The sequence below is a fragment of the Scardinius erythrophthalmus genome (assembly GCF_964197995.2).
Source record: "Scardinius erythrophthalmus genome assembly, chromosome: 21".
Lineage (NCBI taxonomy): Eukaryota > Metazoa > Chordata > Actinopteri > Cypriniformes > Leuciscidae > Scardinius > Scardinius erythrophthalmus.
In genome coordinates, this window is record NC_138241.1 from 23,721,390 (window position 1) to 23,745,414 (window position 24,025).

Consider the following 24,025-nt stretch of genomic DNA (forward strand, 5'->3'; position numbering starts at 1 on the left):
GTGAGTCATGTTACATCACATGGTCTATCTCAGGTGCTTAAAATACCTTTTTGTTTGGTGTATCCGTTACATTCTGATTTGATTTGTGTGTTTGCATTGCAAGACTTCACCATGGACAAATTTATATAATACAAAAAAAAAATTTATTTTGTTTTAAATCATAAAATAAAGGCAATTACAAAGTCCACTATCGGATAAAAAGTACATTTCAAGTGCTAAATGCATAATAATGAAGACTAAAGACTGATGTCTTAAACCCATGTTAGTAAAGCTGAAAATTGTTTTGAATGTATGAATTATAATATTGCATGCATTGGTTTGAATATAAAACTGCATAGTGTGATAAAATAGGAACCAAACAAGCCTCTAAACTGTTACTTCATAAGGAGAGGCTAGTTTATGGATTTATCATCTTAAAGATTTCTTTTCGCTGTCAGTGCATCCACGAAAGTGTGCTGCTGCAAACGCCCTTACACACCAGTGGTCCGTACCCATCTACCAGTCTGGACATCACCTAAAGTTCAATATTGAGAGAGATGCATGTCAGAGTGCCTGCTGGATCCAGTGCTGCCTTCAAATACGTCATCATTGATGATTTTTAGATGCTGGTTGATGTGACATAACTTTGAATATATTGAATGAACTTTGAATGTAACATCATGCTAGGATATATGATGAGTATACTATTCTAACCTTTTTCACCCTTTACTCCCCGTGGTCCCTCCAGTCCTCTTTGTCCCGGGAGGCCTGGTATCCCTGAGCTCCCTGTTTCCCCTGTAGATCACATACATACCATACAGCTTAATATTCACAGCTCTTCACTTTCATGTTTAATCGGGCAGCGCTTTAGCTGATTTCCTGTTTGATTTTGTCCTGAATAGCTAAATCAGTGATGACTGGTACCTTTGTCTCCTTTAGGTCCTGGGTATCCTCTGTCCCCTTTGTGTCCTGGCCTGCCAGGAGGCCCTGGGATGGTCCCATGTGCTAAATAGATAATGTTTAGGCAAAAATAAATATTAATACAAGCCAAATGTGGTAATTAAATCTATAATCTGCATATATGTGTAAAAGTAGACACTGACTTCTAAAGAAGTCCATGAGGTCTGCAGTCACGTTCCCATAGGCAGCAATCACACGGCTGTACCCGGGTGGGCCAGGAGGGCCAGGAGGCCCAGCAGGTCCTTGGATCCTTCCTGCTTGTGTTCTCCAGTATCCCTCTGTCAGGTCCTGTAGTAGACCTTGATCTAATGGAAAAGAGTGACATGGGTTTGCTTATTATCCCTGTGATGGACTGGCCATCAGTTCACTGTGTTTCCCTGGCCCAAAAAGCTGGGATTAACTCCAGCATCCCTGCAGCACCACTTGGGACAAGCGGGTTGGAAAAATGGATGGATTTGCTTTTTATTACAGTGCTTTGTTATAACTATTTTGCCTTTTTTTGTAGACACCATCGCCAGATACTCGTAGTACCAAACTAAGCCAACACACAGTAGTGGAGTTTTTGAATGAATCAACCAAGTGACTCAAAAACTGGCTGCACCAAAAATGCATTCTTCCCTACTAAATAGTTGACTAAACAACAGTATGAAATGGCTAGTACGCCCGAATTCACAGTACTCGTAAAACAGTAGGTACAATCTACCCAGATGACCTACTACTTCGGGTCAGGGCCATAACCACCATAGACATTGATGGGGACCCCCAAATATTTGATATTTCTGATGCTGCTTTCCTGCACTACATTACACAAAACACTCTGTTGTTAGGATGAAAAAAAAAGTTTTGAAAGTAACGTTTTTAAGATGGTCTGCCTCAGCGGTCAAAGAAGGCAGAAGGCGAGCATGAATTCCAGCACAAAGCTTCTTGTAATTCATAATTGAATGTGACGGGGCAACAAAAACATTAACAGAGCTTTTTTTAGGCAAATTAGGCAAAAAATTACACGTCAAGTGTGTGCATATTTTAAAAATAAAAATATTTGCTTTAAAATAAATGTAGGCTATTTTTGCCTTTAAATTCTTTACTTGTTTAATTTCCTTAAATAAAAGACCATTACACCCATTATTATTACCCTCCTCCTAAACACTGGTTTGGTCTTCCCCAATCTTCAAGACATGGGACTTTATTTATGAAATGTGGCCGTCCTACATTTGATCTTACGATCATTTCTCAAATGTGCGTATGTGTGATACACACACAAAAAAAGGTTTGTACGTCTCTCTTCCAAATTTGAAATTTATAAATTGCAAATAATCTTGCAATTGTGCAAAGCTGAATGGTTTCAATCTTGTAAACTTTTTTATAAAAATGAATGTTGCTGTGGATTTTAGCGTATGCACACTCTAAGATCAAATCTGTGCGTAGTACTTTTATAAATGAGGCCCACGGTTACAGCCTTGCATCGGTCGATATTCTGAAGTGCGCATCCAAAGGACAATTCACTATCCCCTAAGGGATAAATGGCAGTGAAGTGACACAACTGACATTGGTAGGTCACATGACAATGACAACATGACAAATACAGAAGATCTGACTTACATTCATACTAAATAGAACATGAAGTAATTATTCAGAAGTACTAAGAGAATAGAACAAATCACCTAAATGAATGATTCAATGGCTTACTTTAAAGACAGTCACTTGTTTTGGACTAAATATCAGTACTTGTGATCAACACTTACCTAAAATTATTACTCAATTCTTTTGCTGCATTGTATGTTTGGATATTTCTTTCAGAAACACAAATTTAAGTTACTTTTACAGCTTCATTATGAATATAACTGTGGTGCATATGACTTGAGTGATACTGTACTCACTTTTAATGTAATCGGTTACTTTTATTGCAACATTGGAGTAGTCCACTGGTTCACTGATCTCCGTGCCAAAGCGGTGTTGGCTTCTGGCATTCTGATAACTGTGTCCGGGGTCACCACGTTCACCCTTCTGGCCAGGGGGTCCGGGAGGCCCAGGGGGACTGTGAAGATAGCGCCTCATAGTGTCACCTGAAAAAAATGAAACTATTTATTGATGTGGTAAAAGCGTTTGCAGAAACTGGTGAGACAAATCTGGGAGTTCAACAAATCATGCATTCAACTTTCAGAATCTAGAATGGAGTGAGATCACTTGTTAAATCAGTCAGACATCCACCAAGTGAAAGTGTCCAATGTAAAGTTACACTGAGGTGTCAGTTTCTGGATTAGAGCATGTGGTGAGTGACACTCACTGTTCAAGTAATCCTGCAGCTCAGCACGGATCTGTTCTCGCGCAGAAGATCCTGTATATGATTCAAGGCCCCTGGTGTCACCTGGAGGACCCTGGGGTCCTGGTGGACCAGGAGGTCCCCTAAAACCAGACTCTAAATACCACAGAATCACATAATGATTTTTTGTAACATTGCAGGTATATATAAGGCCCTATTTACACCTGGTATTAAGATGCCTTTTCGTCTATCCATTAACAAGTGGACAGCTTTAAACACAAGTGTAAACATGGTCAAAAACATTTTGAGCTTGTCCACTTTCAACTGCTTCCAAGGGTAGTCGAAAACGTATGCGACTGGACTGCTTTCATAGTGTAGATGCTCAATGTGTTCGCCAAACAGCCAAAAAGACTGCCTGCTCTCCACCCACTGACCTAGAATGTGAGAGTCATAACACATGGATTATGTGTCGCCGTTACCATTCGTATCCTTTCCATTTGCTTTGAAGGGATCCAAATTTAAGAATCTATTTCAGATATGTTTCCTTACATAACATCACGGTGAAGAATACTGATTTTAGCATTTGAGGTTTTAATTTAGATAGTATATAAACTGAGAAAGTGATTATTGAGTCTCTAGCAAGAGTCTCCTATTCCTACCAGACCTGTTTTCTCTATTGTGTTTTAAATGAGTCTTTAATGGCTCTAGCCAGTAGCTCCAAGATGCACCCTTTGTCTTAAATGGCTCTGGGATGGCCCGTGGAACCAGAGTTTCCTGGCCAGTATCAGCATTTGAATAGGTATGCTGATTAAATTGATACTGGTAAACACGCTGGGGTCTGGGGCAGGTTACCTTAACCTGTATACCTCATTTACATGCTTTGTTTGTATTTGTCTCCACCTTCAAAAAGTCCCTTCTCCTAAAATGCCTATAAGATAACATGTAAAGTTATGTTAGATCAGATCATGTTGGAAGTTTCTACAGCCACGTACAGAGGAGTTCTCAATAAAGAATAACTTCCGTTGAACGCGATCCCGACTGTCTCCTGGTCTCTGCTTTGAAGAAAGAAAAACTTTACAACAGCTTCCTTTCCCGCTCACTCACAACCAGCGTAATGGTTTGATCAATTCAACAGTATTTGTGCGCTGCACTCGGTGCTCACACAAAAGTGATGTAGAGTGTGACGGAATAATGGTGGAGGGTCCACACAAAGTGAGACTGCATGCATGCATGTTAAGCAGTGATGCATATAAACGATAATGCATCTCGGTTGACCACTTGTGGTTGGGGAACTGAAAAAACACATCCTAATACCAGGGGTAAAAAGGGCCTCAGACAGTAGAATAAAACCCATTGGACAACTCACTCTGCAGGTAGAGCTGGATGTCCTCCAATCTGTAACCTGAGATTGCAGGGGAGCTGCCTCCTGTGGCACCAGGCGGACCAGGAGGTCCCTGTATTCCCTGAGGACCAGGGGGCCCTGGGCGTCCAGCGCCTCCCCCAAGCCCTGACCCTTCAAACACATTCAAGGGGAATTTAAGGAGAGGAAACCCTTCACATGTGCATGTACTGTTATAAAACACATAATGAAAAATTATTTTTAAATTTGAAAAAGAATCACATACTCTGAATAAGAGCTGTTATGTCGCTGTAGGTAGCACCTGCTTGGCCAGGTAGGCCAGGTGGGCCCGGAGGGCCTGGTGGTCCAGGTCTGCTTGTAATCCCCTGCTCTAAAAACAAATTCACAAATGACATTGGACTTACCCCTGACAACAAAATAGTGTCGGCCCAGATCTGGCCCACGTCTGGTACATGTTGTTTCTACGTGTACCAGATGTGGGCCGGATCTGGGCCGACACTGTGTTGCTGTCTGGGACAAAATTCAATCTATTGCAGCTTTAACATAGAATTGGGGTTGAAGACACACCATTCATTATTCTGATGGCATAGTTTGCCACTTCCTGTGCATTAAAGGTACTAGCACTAATCCCCGGTGAACCCGATGGTCCTGGAGGGCCAACCACATAACGCCTCACATCTTCTCCTAAGCACAAGAAAGTCACTGGGTCAGTTCCCAGATTCAAGACTCAAAAGGCTGTATATACATAAGTGGATCTGATATGGTTTACTCACTCTGTAAAAGGGAAATGATGTAGTCAGCAGTTATACTTCCAGGTGGGCCAGGAGGGCCAGGAAGTCCTGGAGGACCTTGAGCACCTTGGCTAATAATGCTACCACTGATTCCAGAGCCTGAAACAATAATATTTTACTACAAATGCAGCAGGAGACACAGACATACATTTTAAACGGCACAGATTACATCTTAACTTACGCTGAATGTAAGCGATGACCCGAGATGCAATGTCCTCTACAGACATTGAAGCTCCAGGTGGACCTGGTGGACCTGGTGGTCCCTGAATACTAGACAAATGCTGCCTCATGCTGTCACCTGTGGAAAGAACATGACACATTCATGAGGAAATGACCTTCAGTAGAAGGAATGTGATCATCCAAACAAACAGGTACTCACTTTGCATATACTCCATGATGTAACGCCGATAGTCTGAGGCAGAATGGGATCCACCGGGTGGACCAGGGGGTCCTGGAGGACCAGGCCGCCCCTGGGGCCCGACTGCAACTGCTCCTGATACCGAGACTGATGACAATGAGAAGTGATACAGAGAGTTACGGCATTGTTTTGCTTTGGGAAACTCATCTACTAATCTAATAATGGTGCAACTTGAGGTCAGTGTAATTCCCAAACAGCTCTAGTGGGTCCATTATATTTTTCCAAAATGAGGTATCCAACACTGAGGTATCCAACTTTGTAAATTTATATTAATGAATATGGTTTTATTTTCGGTGACAGCAAACAAATTGCTCAGTTACAATTTTTTCACTAAAGAGGTAAAGACTGGTTAGACAAGTCAATAGCTTAAAGGGGTAGTTCACCCAAAAATAAAAGAATATCCTAATTTGTGTTTTGAAGATGAATAAATGCTTATGGGTTTGTAATTGATGACAACATTTAAATTTTGTGGTGAACTATTCCTTTAATACATATCCAGTACATCATACTAAGATTTACCTCTTGACTCTCCTTGTGATGCTGATAAACCTGGTACTCCAGGATCCCCTGAGAAATTATTTTACAAATTATTGTACTGTAGATATTAATATACCTGAATACAATGTCTCATCATTATTCAAGTTATTTACCTTTACGGCCCTCTCGTCCAGGCGGTCCAGGAAGCCCTGGAGGACCAGGTGGCCCTTGAGCGACACCGTACTCAGAGACTAAAGAGTATAATAAAGATTAATTCAATATTTATTATAGCTTTTATGAACACTTAAAAACTGTTCCTCTTTGTGTCAGATGTTTTATAATCTATTTACAATATTTAAATCAACAGCAAATTAAGTATTGTAGAGGCTAAGTGCCATAAACCAACTAAACAGGCACACAAAATATAATTAAAACTGACTCATTATTGACTAAATATGTTGCTTTGAGTGTAAAAAAAAAAAAAAGATAACTTACTAACTCTACCGGGACTCCCTGGAAGGCCAGGCTGACCTGATTCCCCTAAAAAATAATATCACATATGGCAAACAAAGCACTATTATAAGGCATGTGGTGATCCATCTGAGTATTTTATGTGTTTTACGGTTCATATAATTCTTGTCACCCATATTCAGAATTAGTTGGAGAAGAAACCCTTACCTTGATATCCTCTTGGACCTTGGGCACCTGAAGTTTACATATATATAATTAGATATCAGATAATAGTTAAACTACTCTCTGACATCACATTTCACACGCATGGTGTTTTCACTGACAATAGGTTGGAAGAAAAGTACTAAGAATCAACAAAACTCCAGTTGTAGGTAAGACTCACCTGTCGCTCCTTTAGGCCCTGTGGGTCCTGGCGGCCCAGGTGGTCCCGCAAAATATGTTCCTGTGTACGCAACATTTGTAAAGCTGTGAGACTTCAAAAACCACAACACCATTACAATAATGTATAATACCAGGCATATGCTGTAATCCAACCTGAATTAGGCACAAAGTTTCCTGGATCTCCCTTGTCTCCTTTAGGACCAGGTCTGCCATATCCTATTACACAGTAACAGAAGAGTTGAGAAAAGTATGCCATTATAGAGTATGCGTTAGTAGTAGAGTGAGATGTACAATTGGCCAAAAAATTAAAGATGTCATATTTTGTGTAAAGTACTGCTTCACATCATCTTACCTGCTGAGCCTGGTAAACCTGGTGGTCCCGGTGGACCTGCTCTGGAATCTCCTATTGGAGATTAAAAATGAACATCTAAAATTGTTTTTTAAACACTGGTGTATTTTGTCATATCCATAACTTTAACATTTCATGAACTTGAACTTTACTTCATGAACTTCACAAAAGAAAACTTAAAATTAATTAAAATTAAAACTTAATTAATGTGCCAAAGAAAAAAATTGTTTCATGGATAATGTTACTTTACCTGGACGTCCAGGAGGCCCTGGGGGGCCAGGAGGACCTGGTGGTCCAGTAACAGCAACATTTGCAGCCCCATACTGTCCTAAAAATGACAGACATACAAGCATTATGTGAATGCATTTCTATAAGCTACTAATGTTTAAATTAGATTGTTAAAATAAAGACTTACTTTCTGCACGCGATGAAACCAAAGTCTCACCAGTCTTCACAACAATACCCGGTTCTCCTTGATCTCCCTTATCACCTTTAAGACCTGCACAAAAATCAAGGTAGATGCATGGATGCATGGAAAGTCATTTGATAATAATTTATATTTTACTCATATACAATATTAAATAGCAACACCAGATACAAAATGCAATTTTACCAGGCTGACCAGGATGTCCAGCAGGGCCAACGGGACCTAGCATTACAAAACAGATGTATCACAAAGGCACATTATAAATATATAGTTTATATATAAACGTGTATCTATACGGTGTAAATAGTTCAAGTACAGTGCTATGCACAAGTTTAGACACCCATGCTAAAGTTGACTAAAAAGAGGAATAAAAAATCATCTTTTGGAAATTGAACTTAATGCCTTAATTTAAAAAATTAGGAAAAATCCAACCTTTAAGGACACCAATTTTCTTTGTGAATGAATAATGTATCGTAAATAAATAAATGTTCTTCCTTAAAATACAGGGTGCATAAGTTTGGACACCCCTATGTTAAATTCCCATAGAGGCAGGCAGATTTTTATTTTTAAAGGCCAGTTACTTCATGGATCCAGGATACTATGCATCCTGATAAAGTTCCCTTGGCCTTTGGAATTAAAATAGCCCCACATCATCACATAGCCTTCACCATACCTAGAGATTGGCATGGAGTACTTTCCATAAGATCATCTCTCAATGCAAATCAAACCAGCTATTAGGCTAACTGAAATAAAACCATGCCAAACTCTAGGTATGGTGAAGGCTATGTGATGGTGTGGGGCTATTTTAATTCCAAAGGCCAAGGGAACTTTATCAGGATGCATAGTATCCTGGATCCATGAAGTAACTGGCCTTTAAAAATAAAAATCTGCCTGCCTCTATGGGAATTTAACATAGGGGTGTCCAAACTTATGCACCCTGTATTTTAAGGAAGAACATTTATTTATGTACGATACATTATTCATTCACAAAGAAAATTGGTGTCCTTAAAGGTTTGATTTTTCCTAATTGTTTAAATTAAGGCATTAAGTTTAGCATGGGTGTCTAAACTTATGCATAGCACTGTATGTCATTCGGTGTATTTTTTTAAAAAATATACACAAATTTATGTATGTAAAATGACAGGCAAGTTGTCATTATTAATAATATCTAAAATGTGTTTAATCAACAAACGTTCCTGGCACAGTGAGTTTACTGGTTAACAGGAGGAAGGTATTTTGATTTGGCTGAATTTTTAATCTGGGTTTTGTTTGGTTGTTTTTAACAGTTTATGATTATGAACATACCTGAGAGTCCTGGTGAGCCAGTTGGGCCAGGAGGACCGGGGCTTCCAGGCGGCCCTGGGATTGCCACTGAGTTAGAACCTGCTGCAAAATCAAGCAGTTTTTCACTTCAGATTTACTCACAATTCATGTTCACAACACACTGTGCACAGTGACCTGTTAAATATGTTTTAATGCTTCACTTAATCTTACCTGCATTGATCACTCTTCCATGCTCACCAGTCTCACCTGTGAACGTTTTAAGATTACTTATCAGGACATTGATATGCATAGTTGTACCTATCATAATTGTAATGTCCAATAATAAAATAAAATATACAGCTAAAAACTTCAAAAAGCAGCTAAACATTGATCCTATAGTCTGTTTCATTAATACTGATGTTTTCACACAAGCACCTTTAGCTCCAGGCTGACCAGGATTGCCAGGTAGGCCTATGACAAAAGAAAACAAACAATGATCACCATTACAGCTTCATACATAATTGAGAAATATTATAACAATCTTAATTGCACAAAAATAAAACACATAACTTGGGTAGAGAATATAATGAAGTTTAAGTGACAGGTTACCTGGAGGTCCTTGAATCCCTGGAGTTCCTGATTCAAAGAGAACAGTAGAAAAAGATAGAGAATCAAACTCAATGCACCATCAAATTTTAGTTATTATATTTATCACATGGTGAATGATGGGAACTGTGCTATAACTATGCAGCTTAAGATAATTTTCTAAGAATGAGGATCATGATTTTCTACATGCTTTTATACCTGGTTGCCCAGAATCACCGAGTGGTCCAGGTGGTCCTCTGATTCCTGGCAAGCCAATTGAGCCTGACTCACCTAGATATGAACAAAATGATACACAATACAAATTTGCAGATTGAAAAACATTCTTTAGTTTGAAATCATCAAATTCTGAAAATGCCACTCACCTCTTTGGCCCTTTTCACCATCAGCTCCTTGAGGCCCTAGTATGAAATGACAGAATTACTATCTGGGGACTTATTTTACACCAATACAAGATTTGCATTAAAGAGGTCCAGGTAATAATGGAGCTTTAATCTGTGCCATGCAGCTAAGCAACTGAGTGTAAATATACAATATAGTGATATTAAGTAGTGATATTATTTTGGGGGAAATCGCTTTAGATAACAAATAATTATCACAAACAATTTCTGGACATTTTTCATGGATTTCCTTTTCGAACTATTTGAGACAGACTTTATTTACACAACTGTATAAATAAATGTTTGGGGTTGGTACGATTTTGGTATCTTATGTCAAATTTAGTAGCACAAACCCCAAACTTTTGAACGGTGGTGTAATTTCACTAGCACCCACACAATGAAAAAACAATAATGTTTTTAGAGATTTGACGATTAGAAATCCAGCTCTGTCAGATGTTGCATGTTGGACTGTACAGGCAATCCATGAAAAACCTTTGACTCTGACAATCCCAATCCACACTTCTCTTCCTATCACTTCCTATGGCTGTTCTTTAGGTGTTCTAAAATGGCAAAAGAAGAATTACCGGGTTCTCCTTTAGCTCCTTTCTCACCAGCTGGTCCCTGTCGTCCTGCAGCACCAGGAATACCTGATGAAGGGTATAGTGATTTAACACTGAATCATATATTTGTGAACATGGCTCAAATTAATCAAGTTCTTTGATATGGCTCAGTCTAAACATACATACCTGGCAATCCCTTGTCTCCTAAATCACCATGATCACCTGATGCAACACACACATCATTTTACTTGAATTCACATTGACTTCATAAATACATTGGTAATGTTAGGCTGACATATAATTGGTTACAAACCTTTACTTCCAGGTGGACCAGGAAGGCCTCTATCACCTGTAAAGAATTTTTTTTTAAATCTATAAACATTACGATTTTATGTAGGCTTATTGCTTTGTAAAAATGCACCAAGTTTACATCGGGCTACACACCTTTAGGTCCGACAGTGCCAGGTTCACCTCTGAAGCCTTGAGGGCCTTGTTCACCTGCACAAAAAAATGTTTTTCACATGTAATGTCATTATATGATGAAAACAAATACACAATGCCACTAAAATTGTTCAAAGAAAGAGTTGATTACCATGTAAACCACTAGCACCTGTTGAAAAATAGACAAAAAGAGAACAAAGATCAAACGCATACTTATAATTAATTACTGCTTAATGATTAGGTAGGCTAAACATTTATACGTAAGTATATGCAATGCATTTGCTCAATGACTCACATCTTAAACCATACTGTATCAGCTTTTATTACCCAAATAAAAACAACAACAATAAAAATAATAATATAAACTGTGTTTTGTATTGACCTTTAGGCCCAGGTGCACCAACTTGACCAGGAGAGCCAGGAATACCTAGAGAACGAACAGATACACAAACACATTGTTAATATGATCAAAACAGAAGCTTAAATCTCACATTTATGTTGTTTATGAGAACTTAAATTGTGTGAATTAAGTACTAAGAATTAAATGCTAAGATCGTGTTTCAAGAGCCAAATTCTCAATACATGCAGTATCTTACCCCTTTCACCCTTCTCTCCTGCTCCAGGAGGTCCTGGGTCTCCACGGGGTCCAGGTTGACCATCTCTTCCCCTGAATCCTGGACGTCCTTCTGCACCATGTTCACCTATCACATACATTTTAGCTTACAACTTTAGCATACAAGTTTCCATGAGGCAACATCTTTAGAAAAGGTTCATTCTTTTTCAGAAAGAGTAAGAGCATTAACAGAACTGAGTCATGTGTTCACAGTAGAAATGTGTCTTATATGTTTCCTAAATGTAGCAAGGGACTAGGCTGTAATCTGGAGTGTATGAATGGAGGAAGTACAGGAGTTTGGGACTAACTGACTTTATTTAAAGCTATTTGTTATTGCTACAGCAATAGCACCTGTTAGCTTCAGCATTTATGAACTGCATATAAATCTGAACCTCTAAGCCTTAACTTTTTGGGTAATTGTAGATTGAAATAGAATGGATGATCGTGATCGTTTTCCAGAAAATAAAAGAATTGTGTCAAGTTTCAGGTACCTGCACTTCCTTTCTCCCCTTTTTGTCCTTCCCTTCCGGGATTTCCTGGTATTCCTGGTGGACCTACAGATACAACAAAAAAAATATTTTTTTTATATATATATAATATGTGTGTATGTATTATTTTGCTGCACAACTGTTAAGACTTTAGTTCTGCAAGAAGACCAAGCATTGTTCTTACCTGGCAGCCCTGGAAAACCATTGTCTCCTGAAAAACAGGTTTGAAAAAAATCATGTTTACAACTGTACGCATTTCAATATAAAAAGATAAAAAGTTAATTGAATTTACAGATAGCATAATTGATTTTAAAACTGTACAAACCCCTCGTCCCTGGAGATCCATTTTCACCTGAAAGTGATGAAAAGAGTAAAGGTGTGATGGTGGCAGTGATAGGAAATCAGCTCTCTATTAAATCTCAATAGAAGTTATAAATTCGGTTTTCTGTAATGTGTGCTCAGTAAAAACAGAATATCTGATGTACCTTTTGGCCCTGGAAGTCCTCTTTCAGCTTTAACTGAAGAAGCAAGGAAGGCTAGATACACACACAAAAGTTATAAGTATTGTGTTTGCATATAAATGCATTTAATAATCAAATATATGCATTTCTATAAAATGTATGTTTCGATGTTTATGTGTGTTTGAGCAGAACTGTTTTCACTTGTACCTTTCATTGCTTCAGACTGCAGCTCTGCTCTCAGTATTTGCTTTACATTTCCCTGCAGTACAGAACTGTCTGAATAAACTGCAGAATCCAGTGAATTAGCAAATGCTGCTTTACTTCCAGCATCTTTATATATGTCAGTGTCATCAATAGGAGCAGACAGACGACTTGTGCGGGCATTCATGGAGGAAGATATTCCCTCAAGAGCGCTGACACGAGACTTTAGTTTCTTTACCTCCTCAGCTTCAAGGAAAAGAGATTAGCAACAGATTAGAAGACTATATGCAACAGCACATTATGTTTACTTAAGTTTCTAATCTAGATATCCAAATCTTACATAGAGCAATGAGTCCAAACAGAAGGCCGAGGAGCAGCAGGAGGCTGAGCAAAAAACCCAGCAGCCACTTCCACCAGGAACAGCAGTTTGGCCCACATCCACAGAGGCCCCCTCCACACTTACAGTCATCCTCATCCTTAAGCTTAGCCTTATGAATCTCTGACAGAACGCAAATATCAAGAGACAGGTGATTCCCAGTTGTATACAGTGTGACTCTATACCGTGTTGTGTGCAATAGTTTCACAAATAAAAAGTTTTACCTGCATAAGTAGCTTTATCTTTTGTTGACACTGACGTAGACCCATCTTTGGAGGGGTAACATTTTTAAAAATCACATATTAATTTTATATTAAACAATATAATGATACATGAAAATTAAGTCCCTTACAATGTGTGCCAGAGCTAGACTTCACAGGAACACTTTCAGAGTAGCTGGTCATCATAGTTTCCTTCTTCACTGAAACATCTGAATATGACCCTTTAAAATCAATCAAGTTAATCAATATGTAGTGTTAGAGTAGATCAAAACATCAATCATTTTGTATTGTAAATCACTTTAAAGGGATAGTTCACCCAAAAATAAAAATGTTGTCATAATTTACTCACCTTCATGTTGTTCCAAACATGTATAAGTTTCTTTCTACTATTGAACATATATAACATATTTTAACATATAATAACATATTTTAAAGAATGTCGGTAAACAGACAGTGGACAGTAGCCATTGACTTCCATAGTAGGAAGCAAAATTCTATGGAAGTCAATGGGTGCCGTCAACTGTCTGGTTCCCAATATTTTTTTAAATATGTTATTTTGTGTTCAACAGGAGAAATTTTCATATTTGGGTGAACTATCAGTCTACTACAACATAGAATACAACATTCAGTCATGTGTTTACCTGTTGTCCCATTGGGGGCGCTGGTGGTAAAGTGCTTGCCACTGTCTTTGGTCAGGATAAATTCGTCGGTGTCTCTCTTCACTGGAATGTTCTCCTTCTCCAGCGTCAGGTATCTCTTTGGCACATTCTCATTAAGGGTCCTTGTACCAGTTCCTAAATGTGACACCAAGTCTTCTTGTTTATTATGTGACAATCGCTACGTCTTTTGAGAACTACAGTAACTATAAAACCTTTACTGAGTGACTATAACAAACACCTGCTGTGGAGACGCCTGTGCTAACAGCAAGACTGCTGTTGGGACTTGAGGAATAATTCTTCTGCACACCATATCCTAGAAATACACATATCAACAAATAAATAATCATGTTCAAATGTCAAGTATCTATTTGCCACCTCTTTTAAAAGGGCACAGTGTCCCTGTTTAAACAGTGATTACAAGCAATGATTTTTACGTGTCCTGACTAAATTAAAATATATTATTATAAATTGATCAAAAGTGACGGTAAAAACTTTTACATAGTTGAAAGAAGTTTCTTTTGAACTTTCTATTTATTCTGAATTTTTTTAGAATGATTTCTGAAGAATCATGTGACTCTGAAGACTGGAGTAATGGCCGCTAGAATTTCAGCTTCGCCATCACAGGAATAAATTACATTTAACCAGAGGTGGACAGTAACAAAGTACATTTACTTGAGTAGGCTACTAATTAAGTACACTTTTTGAGTATCTGTACTTTACTTGAGTGTTATTTTTTTCTGGAAACTTTTTACTTTAAATTTACTACATTTGAAAGACAAATATCGTACTTTTTACTCCACTACAATTCTGTCAAGGTCCTTGAGTAGAAAGTAGTAACGTCAGTCATGAGATGATTTTAGTTGCAGGGTTGAATTTTGGTCGGAAAATTAAGTCGGATAGACGTCAGAACCCGACGTCGGACAGATGTTGGATTTTGGTTGGAAATGAAAGTCGGGTTGACGTCAGAATATCTGTCCAACGTTGGAGATTATTCTGTCGTTGAATTCTGAGATCAACCTGATTTTCATTTTTAACGTTCGGTTTGGTCTTCTAAATGCAAACTTTGTCATTGTTTTGTCATTTGTCATCTCAACAGTAAGGCAACATATTCATACTAAAAACAAAACAACTTTAAATAGGGCACTATTTGAGGGAACAGCCATTTGGGTGTCCGAAACCATTGTGGACATTATTGAGTGCACTTATTCAATCTCACATTTAATCCCACTACTGGAACTGTGTTCTAGAAATAAATTTGATATTGATATGAGTGTAGGTAGGCAGACATAGATTCAGAGGCATAAGTTATTGTAAGTATTACATACAACAATGCAACAACAGTAAAACAATGCATTTTACTTTTTACTTTTGATACTTAAGTACTTTTAAAAACAAGTACTTCTGTACTTTTACTTAAGTAAAAATCGGTCTTTACAACTTTTACTTGTAACGTAGTAATATTTGACCAGTAGCCTATAGTGTCTGTACTTTCACTCAAGTAGGAAGTTGTGTACTTTGTCCACCTCTGCATTTAACATAAAACAGTTCATTTAAATTGTGATAATATTTCTAAATAATACTGGTGTACTGTATTTTTAACAAACAAATGCAGCCTTGGTGAACAAAAGACAAGTAAGACCCCTATAACTGACCGCAAAATTTTGAATGGTAGTGTATGTTTATATAAATCATTTTTATAAATTTCATAAAATGTTAGGATTTCTTTACCCAAAATAATTCAGTTTAAAACAAATTGTATGTGAGGTTTTCGGCTTTGGGAAAAATATCTTTAAATTATTCAACTAAAAGTAATAAACGCTTTTGTTTATAAAAAACAGTGAAAAACACAGGATTAATGAATGCAAAATACGGTGACAATCCAGCATTGGCCTGACAGAGCAATTGACGATTCAGTCATCTATCCCAAAACTGTCTCACACTGACCCTGGGCCATTCTTATTGTTGTACAGAATATAAAAATAACAAACACCTGCAGTGGAGACGCCTGTGCTAACAGCAAAAGTGCTGTTGGGACTTGTCGAATAATTCTTCTGCACTCCATATCCTAAAAATACACACATAAACAAATAAACATGCTTACAAGGAATGTTATTGTCTTCTAATGTCATTACAATTATTTAATATTATATGCCTCAGAGGATACCTGAGACTGTGTTAACTCCACTCGAAGTTAGAACTCCACTAGCAGGAGCTAAATTGTTGTGGAAGCCATACACTGTAATTCAAGAAGAAAAAAAACATGAATTTGTACATAAAATGTATATAAAAAATACCATTGTATGTCTGTTAGAGGACTGTGTTTTCAATTGAATGTTTTGATGTGTTCACAGTTTTATTTATAATCACCCCAGAAAATAGTCATTTCCAAGGTGTGATTTTGAGGGATTTACATATTTATGTTCAAAGTTTGCCTCAATCAATTACTAGATTAATGACTTGCTCAATTCTCTATATTGTCAGGTCAACAGTGATCAACGATGCAGACCTGATAAGGAGGATGGTGATGTGCTGCTGACAAGCGAAGCTCCCGTTGACATGTTGTTGGTGTTGCTGTGGAAGCCGTAAGCAGCTCCAGGTCCAGTGGAAACTGTAGAGGGCAGTGTGGAGGAGTTCCATGTGTACGAGGCAAGGTCAGCGTCAAGAATAGTGCTGTCATATTGCTCGACTGAGAAAATTGAATGGAGGTCTTAACGCTTTGGCAATGAGCACAAGATTTCTATGCACAGATGAACTGGGGAATTTTGAAAATAAATGGGCTCTGCATACCATAGGTGTAGTAGGAGTGTTAAATACAAAGATATCTTGCAGTTTAATCAAGCTTTACTATCTGTCATCAGCCTGAGCTTTCCTTACCTTGCTTGGTGGAGATCTTGGTGTTTAAGGTGGTGGCCTTGCGAGGTATAGGAAGAGGGGAGGAGGAGGGAGAGCGTGTGGGGCTGACGCTGGCGGAGCGCGATCCCTTCAACAGCTTCTTCACATCATCCAGCTCAGTCCCTATAGCAACAGCACTGTATTAGTCACAACTTCATGACTAAACATGCCTTTTACGTTCACTCTCTCATGTGTTGAACAAAACTAAATATTTTCTGAGCTTTTTCCTTGAGTATCTGGGAAAAACATGTGAAATTAATTTGTAAACTTCCCAAGTTAAAGTTATGTTCATTTCACTTTTTTTTTTTAATGCAGTTTAATTATCGTTGAGTGTTACATCTCGATTTATTTAATTTCCTGAAATAATTGAATTAAAGAGAATTAGACAGCATACATCTAGTGGAGGGAGATGCACTTTGCAGTCTGGTCCTGATTTCCGTCTCTAAAACAGACACAGAAAGAGAGATAATAATAGTGATAGAGAGAGTTTGAATTTTGAACATGATTGTCTTGTCATTATTTCAACACTAACATACATTTAGCACATACTCTATATTTAATGTATGGAACTGATCAGTAATGTCCCACAAACCAAGTGTTGAGACATATTGAACATCGTGCCGGTGTCCTTCAGTGTTTATTTTATGATAATGACGCCTGAAAATTACATTATAAAGCTTATTAGACTGCTACTTTTCAAATTTATACACAGTCATGGCCAAAAGTATTGGCAGTGACATAAATTTTGTGTTTTGCAAAGTTTGCTGTTTCAGTGTTAGTAGATACTTTTTCAAATGTTTCTATTATGTGAAAAACATTTCATTAGTTTTAAAGGCTTTTATTGTTAAAAAACATTCAGTTTATGCAAAGAGTCAGTATTTACAGTGTTGTTGACACTTCTTCTTCATAACCTCTGCAGTTCACTCTGGAATGCTGGATATCAGCTTCTGGGCCAAATCCTGATGGCGATCCATTCTTGCCTTATTAGTGCCCGGAGTTGATCACAATTTGTGGGCTTCTGCTTGTCCACTCGCCTTTTGAGCATTGACCACAGGTTCTTTATGGGATTAAGATTGCCTGGCCATGGATCCAAAATTTCAATGTAATGATCTCGAGGCACTTCATTATCACTCTTGCATTGTGACATGGTGCTCCGTCATGCTGGAAAATGCAAGGATCACCACCAATTTGTTGAATTGGAGAAGTTTCTCTTGCAGGATGTTTTGATACCATTCTTTATTCACAGCAGTGTTTTTGGGCAGAATTGTGAAAGAGCCCACTCCCTTGGATGAAAAGCACACATGGATGGTCTCAGGATGCTTCACTATTGGCACAACACAGGGCACATGGTAGCTTTTCTTCTCCGGACTATTTTCTTCTTCATAAGAGAAAATAACTTTGTATCAGTTTTCTTGCACCAGTCATCAGCTTCTTCCTGCAGAATTTTAGTTTTATCAAAATGACTTGATGTGTTTCTAGGAGAGAAGTGGCTTATTTGCTGCCCTTCTTGACACCAAGCCGTTGTCCAAAAGTCTTGCCGTCATCCCATCTGCTGCCAATATTGAGCAAGCTCTACACTGTTGGTGACACAATTCCGTAGCCAACTCCTCAGGAGGAGACGGTCCTGGCACTTGCTGGACACTCTGGAGTTGAAACTCTCTCCTTGATGTTTTGATGATCTGGTAATTGGTTCTTTCAGGTGCAATATTCTTTGCAGCAATTTCCTTGTATGTGAGGCTATTTTAAGGCAAAGCGATGATGTCTGCATGTCTGTCTTTGGAGGTAACCATTGTTAACACAAGAACACAATGACTGGAAGCACTTCTTCTCTCATTTTATAGCAATCAGTCTGCTCTTATAATCCAATCATCCAATCATTTTATAATCCAAGAGTGATTTCTTCTGACTAGTACTTGTTCACACTTTCCCATGTGCTGATGATATGATTAGTAAAATGATGTTAGCTGGCCGTTTTGTGCCAGGGCCAAAAAAAAAAAAAAAAAGAAATATGGGTTTTTGTGATTAAGTTTATTTTTTGGCCAATTAAGCTTTTTGATATTTAAAATGCATCTGATCACTCTGCGCAATAATCTAGAAGCAATGTGAATCAACACCTCAACAACTAAAGCAGCTGACTTTATGAAACACAAAATTTAAGTCAATGTCAATACTTTTAGCCACAGCTGTACATGGACATGGCATATTGATTTGAATGAACAAAGTTTCAACATGGACAGTAGTCATTTTTCAGAAATATTCGACAGCTGAATGCTTCAATTGACGAATCAGAATCGGTTGTGTAAAACATTATTGATAATGAAAGAATCAGGCCTAAATTAAAGATGTGTTTGGTAATTCAATGAATGAACTGTCCCTACTGCCTGACTGGGGAGTGGCCCACCATTTTTAGCCAATCAGCAATACTCCCTGTGAATTATGTCTGTGGTGGGCAGGGTTTTAAAGGAACACTCCACCTTTTTTTCATATTAAACTATGTTATTCCATTAACTAAGATGAGTTGATACATACCTCTCTCGTCTCAGTGCGTGCACTCAATCGCTCTGGCGCACGGCGACATTTTGATAGCACTTAGCTTAGCCCAGTTCATTCATTAGGATCCAAACAGAGATGAAGCTAGAAGCGACCAAACACCTCCACATCTTCCCTATTTAAATACAGTTACACGAGTGGTTACACGACCAAGTATGGTGACACAAAATAAAACGTGGCGCTTTTCTAAGCGGGTAAAAAGGATAACTATAATGTATGGCGGAATAGCACTTTTGGGAGTACTTCGACTCGGCGCAGTAATATTATCACTCCTGAAAAATCCTCTCCCCCTCTCCCTCTCACTTCTGTCAATAGAACCAACGTGACTTTTTACTGCGCCGAGTCGCAGTGCTCCCAAGTGCTATTCCGCCATACATTATAGTTATCCTTTTTACCCGCTTAGAAAAACGCCACGTTTTATTTTGTGTCACCATACTTGGTCGTGTAACTGTATTTAAATAGGGAAAACGTGGAGGTGTTTGGTCGCTTCTAACTTCATCTCTGTTTGGATCGTAATGAATGAACTGAGCTAAGCTAAGTGCTATCAAAGTGTCGCTGCGCGCCAGAGCGATTGAGTGCACGCACTGAGACGAGAGAGGTATGTATCAACTCATCTTAGTTAAGGGAATAACATGGTTTAATATGAAAAAACGGTGGAGTGTTCCTTTAAACTATTGACCTTTTGGAAGTAAAAATATTATAGGATAATAGTACTTGACTGGATGACCTATGCAAAGTAATTTATATATTTGTATTAGTGTAAATAATCTCACCCCTGCTTTGACTCCTTCCTCTAGTTGAACCTGGAAACCGAGCAATGAAACAAAAGATGATATTTCTAGTCTCAATCACATAAAAATCCTGTTAATCCTTTTAATGTGGCTGAGGGTCTTACCATAGTCTTTTCTTGTGATCTCTGGGGATGAGTTTTCACTTGAGCTTCCTGAAGTTTAAAAAATGATTACATGCTAGCATAATGAAGGACTAACAAAAATGATTTAGTTTATTTATTTAAGGTTTCTCAGCTGTGACTAACCATCATAACGACGTGAATGAGTGGTTTTGCTTTTCCTCTCCAGAAACAAAGGGGAGTCTTGTGTTCTTCTCATGCCATCAGTGGATCTGGATCTCAACCCCGATCCTGATCCTGATCCTGATCCTGATCCAGAGACACTCTCAAATCCTCCAGAAGCACCACCTGCCTTCTTACTCTTACTCACAGATGACTCCTCTACCAGATATTCCCTTGATCCAGAGACTAACCCACCTGCACTCACCCCCACAGATGCTGAGTCACAGAAGCAGGGACAATTTTAGCCATTTACAAATTCTTAGAACATTTATTAATCTATTCTGTCTTTAGTTATTATACAAGTTTATTTGAAATTTCAAATGGTTTGTTGGCTTACAGGATGAGAAAAAAGAACTGCTGCCGTTTTGAGTCAAAATGTTCTTCTCCAGGCCAGGAGACCCAGAGGTGCTTGACATGCCCTTGTTGGTGGATGCACTGAAGCCTCCTGAAGGTAAAAAACACAATAAACTACAGCAATATTGAAAAGATGCTCAAGTTACATTGACAGTATGACAAACAGAAAATTCCCCTTGAAGCACAAATTCTGTAGAGGAATAAGGCATTGAATGTGAATAAAACACAACGAAAACACATAAAATATATATGGCAGGGGATAACTTACGTGGAGGTAAAGCTGTAATTCTTGTAGTAGAGATTGTTTCAGTGATGCCTGTGTTTTCAGAATACATGTCTTATAAATGTGAACAGTTCTTGTTTTGACAGTCAAAAACATATAGCAGTATAAATACCACTGAATAAAACTGCCACTTCATCAGTCATCAGTGTAATAATCAAGCTTCTCAGTAACATTACAGAACTGATAGATGGCGATAGTGTTCTGAATTAAAAGATCTTCACAGACTATTTTGGTGCAGATTCACAGCAATTAAATACACTCAAACATCCTTACCTCTGTCTCCTGAACTTCCTCCTGGATAGTTTCTTTGCTGCCTTAAATCATCCATTCCATGCTAAATAAATGTTGCAAAACGGTACAGATCATTAAAATCCGTGTGATAAGAAGAATCAGTCTTCATTGTAAAAAAAAGTTGTATATCAAATTAATGGATGACTTCAAGATGTTTTTATCAAAGCTGAACTGTAGGATATACTGGATCAAAATAACTGCAATATATATATATTGCCAACTTCCTTAAATGTTAACATAGTATTTAATCAATTAAACTTGATGTATTGCTATGTGAAATGACAGAATCATTTGCGTTTACATGATAAGAGTTTTATTGTACATGACTGAATGTCCTTCAAAATAAGTAACAAGAAATGTAAAATGTGTGCACACTGATAAACAAAAGGATTTTGTTCTGTTTCTTGGCATATTCTACTCAGATTTCAAGGCAAGAATGGAAGACTATTCCAGACCATATCCAAAAAGTAATTATAAATGGCACATCCCCGTATTTAACTTTAATGTATTTAACTGAAAAAACCTGCCTAAGGGACAATTACTTGTTCCAACAAAAGACTTGCAGGTACAGGTAGTCTCATATTTACAGTGGAGAGAGTAAAGCAGTTCATCACCACCCCACCCTCTTTACATCTTCGGTTTCAAATGCAAGAGCTACTGTTTCCGTGCAAACCACAATACATCAATGAAAAAGCTAAACTCAGTGAATGGGCCCCCATAGACAAATAATGCCTTTTCAGAACTCAATTCAGAATCAGCTAAGGGTTTAGCCAAACTTCTTTCCCACATACTGTGAAGATTAGAATAAAACATAAACATTTACACAGATATAATTAATGAAATGGTCCCTTATTTATCATTAAAACCATAAAGGTGTTTTGCTTTCTACTGTTTTAATCCAGTTTCAAGTCAGGTGCAACCCCACACCAAACCAAGATACAAAGAATTCTGATTGTTCACATCAGGATTTATAAATAAACAAGTATTTCAGGAGAGCAACAGATGGTTAGAATCATATAAGAAAACAATCATTTTAGAATCTGCATCTAAGAAAATAATAATTACAGATCAATACAAAATGATTAATTACATATGGGCTAACTGAAACAACTATTATGGTTAATTTATACTTTCACTTTTATGTGGTAAAAAAAATACAGGCTATATTTGATGTAAATGTGTTTTACCTTCGATCCTTCGAATCTGAAGAGAAAAGGGTTGGCTGTCTGGATGTTAGATAAAGTAAGGTCACTTCAGAGCTGTCTGAGAACTTCACTTGTGCAGAATGAATGTTGTTACCTGATTTCTGCTGCTTTCTATCTGATTTTCTCTTTACTTTGATAGGCAAGTCTCCACATGACTCCAGGGTAGGATTTTATATGGAGCCACTCCCCAGTACTGGCAGGTAAACACAGACAGACTTTTAAAGAAGACAATCAGGCCTCAGGAATCACAATTTTCATTATGCTCCTGCAAACTAAAGCTTTAGGACATGTTCAGGTGAACACAGGTGTGGCTGGATGCGTTATATGTGCGTCAGTAACTTCACCTATAAAATAAAACTAAGTTAAAAAAAAAGTAGGTTTAATCTACTACTGTTGGCATAACAGTGTAACCATAACAGAAAATGCATTTTGTTCAACATCCGCTGACAAATCATTTTAGCAAATGTTTTATTTGAGAGTCTGTAAAATAATGTCCTCTGTAAGTTAGGTCATGAAGACTTTGATTACATTATAGACCATACATTCAGCAGGCTTCAAAATGTCATGCTTTGTCTCTTATTGCACAAGTGCTAGATGCATTAAGCATTAAACATTTGACAGACATTTCTTTCAACATACAGTGCATTCAAGGTATATTTGATCGACTCATGCATTTCCTGGGAATCAAAACATGCTTAAATACTTTTCAAATACCTCAAAGGAAGCATGGTCTTTAATGAAACTGCAGGAACATGACTAGAATAATTTTACTGTGAATCTGTCAACTGCTTACAGTCTGAACATTTGAAATGGGGTCAGATGAGGATACTGTTGGCATTCATTTCCAGCAAGAGTTTAACTCCCTGTCCTTACAGATGTACACGTGTTCATGCATACCTTTTTAGCCAATCCTATACAATAATAGGAAGGGTTTTTTTGTGACAGATATGATTTAATGCTATAATAAATATTATGTAAATGTATTACTCATTATTATGATTATCAGTGAATCATCTGAGGAGCTGGATCAAAGAACAATGCAAATGTTCCTAATGGAATTTAGGGACATACAAGCTTTCCCAAGGGAAAAAGGTGTTGCTTCTCTTGTGATTTAACTTTTTCTATTGATGTATTTTCCCCACTGACCACACCCTGATGATACAAAAATGCACATGAGTCACAAAAGCTTTAACTCCACCCCATAATGGATGTCTCACTCTCTCTCTCTCTGACCAGTGT

The 24,025-nt window shown here is 37.8% G+C and overlaps 1 protein-coding gene across 1 annotated transcript; it reads right to left on the reverse strand.

The window, feature by feature from the left end:
• Positions 1-98: 98 nt before the first annotated feature.
• col17a1b (collagen, type XVII, alpha 1b) lies at positions 99-22,942 on the reverse strand. Its single transcript, XM_081351821.1, has 57 exons — positions 22,769-22,942; positions 21,564-21,624; positions 21,276-21,323; positions 20,991-21,098; positions 20,618-20,869; positions 20,477-20,524; positions 20,355-20,384; positions 17,426-17,473; positions 17,014-17,154; positions 16,646-16,825; positions 16,304-16,375; positions 16,130-16,204; positions 14,378-14,452; positions 14,122-14,274; positions 13,612-13,701; positions 13,484-13,528; positions 13,224-13,382; positions 12,890-13,129; positions 12,707-12,757; positions 12,547-12,573; positions 12,406-12,432; positions 12,225-12,287; positions 11,717-11,821; positions 11,503-11,547; positions 11,272-11,289; positions 11,124-11,177; positions 10,993-11,028; positions 10,866-10,901; positions 10,704-10,766; positions 10,105-10,140; positions 9,941-10,012; positions 9,746-9,772; positions 9,572-9,607; positions 9,368-9,403; positions 9,179-9,259; positions 8,060-8,095; positions 7,862-7,945; positions 7,697-7,774; positions 7,450-7,500; positions 7,251-7,313; positions 7,099-7,158; positions 6,924-6,950; positions 6,741-6,785; positions 6,419-6,496; positions 6,288-6,335; positions 5,730-5,855; positions 5,532-5,648; positions 5,333-5,449; positions 5,127-5,243; positions 4,825-4,929; positions 4,566-4,712; positions 3,224-3,355; positions 2,817-3,002; positions 1,083-1,244; positions 904-984; positions 694-774; positions 99-514 (listed from the first exon to the last, which is right to left on the reverse strand). Exons 2-57 carry the CDS (start codon positions 21,616-21,618, stop codon positions 471-473), a joined length of 4,617 nt encoding a protein of 1,538 aa, XP_081207947.1. The 5' UTR covers positions 21,619-21,624; positions 22,769-22,942; the 3' UTR covers positions 99-470.
• Between the last annotated feature and the right edge of the window lie 1,083 nt (positions 22,943-24,025).

Coding starts and splice junctions, on each gene's coding strand:
- col17a1b (XM_081351821.1), bottom strand. CDS start 21,618: ATGGATGATTTAAGGCAGCAAAGAAACTATCCAGGAGGAAGTTCAGGA. Junction 8,096..9,178: donor TGGCTCACCAGGACTCTCAG/GTATGTTCATAA, acceptor TTGTAATGCTAG/GTCCCGTTGGCCCTGCTGGA. Junction 1,245..2,816: donor AGTAACCGATTACATTAAAA/GTGAGTACAGTA, acceptor CTTTTCCATTAG/ATCAAGGTCTACTACAGGAC.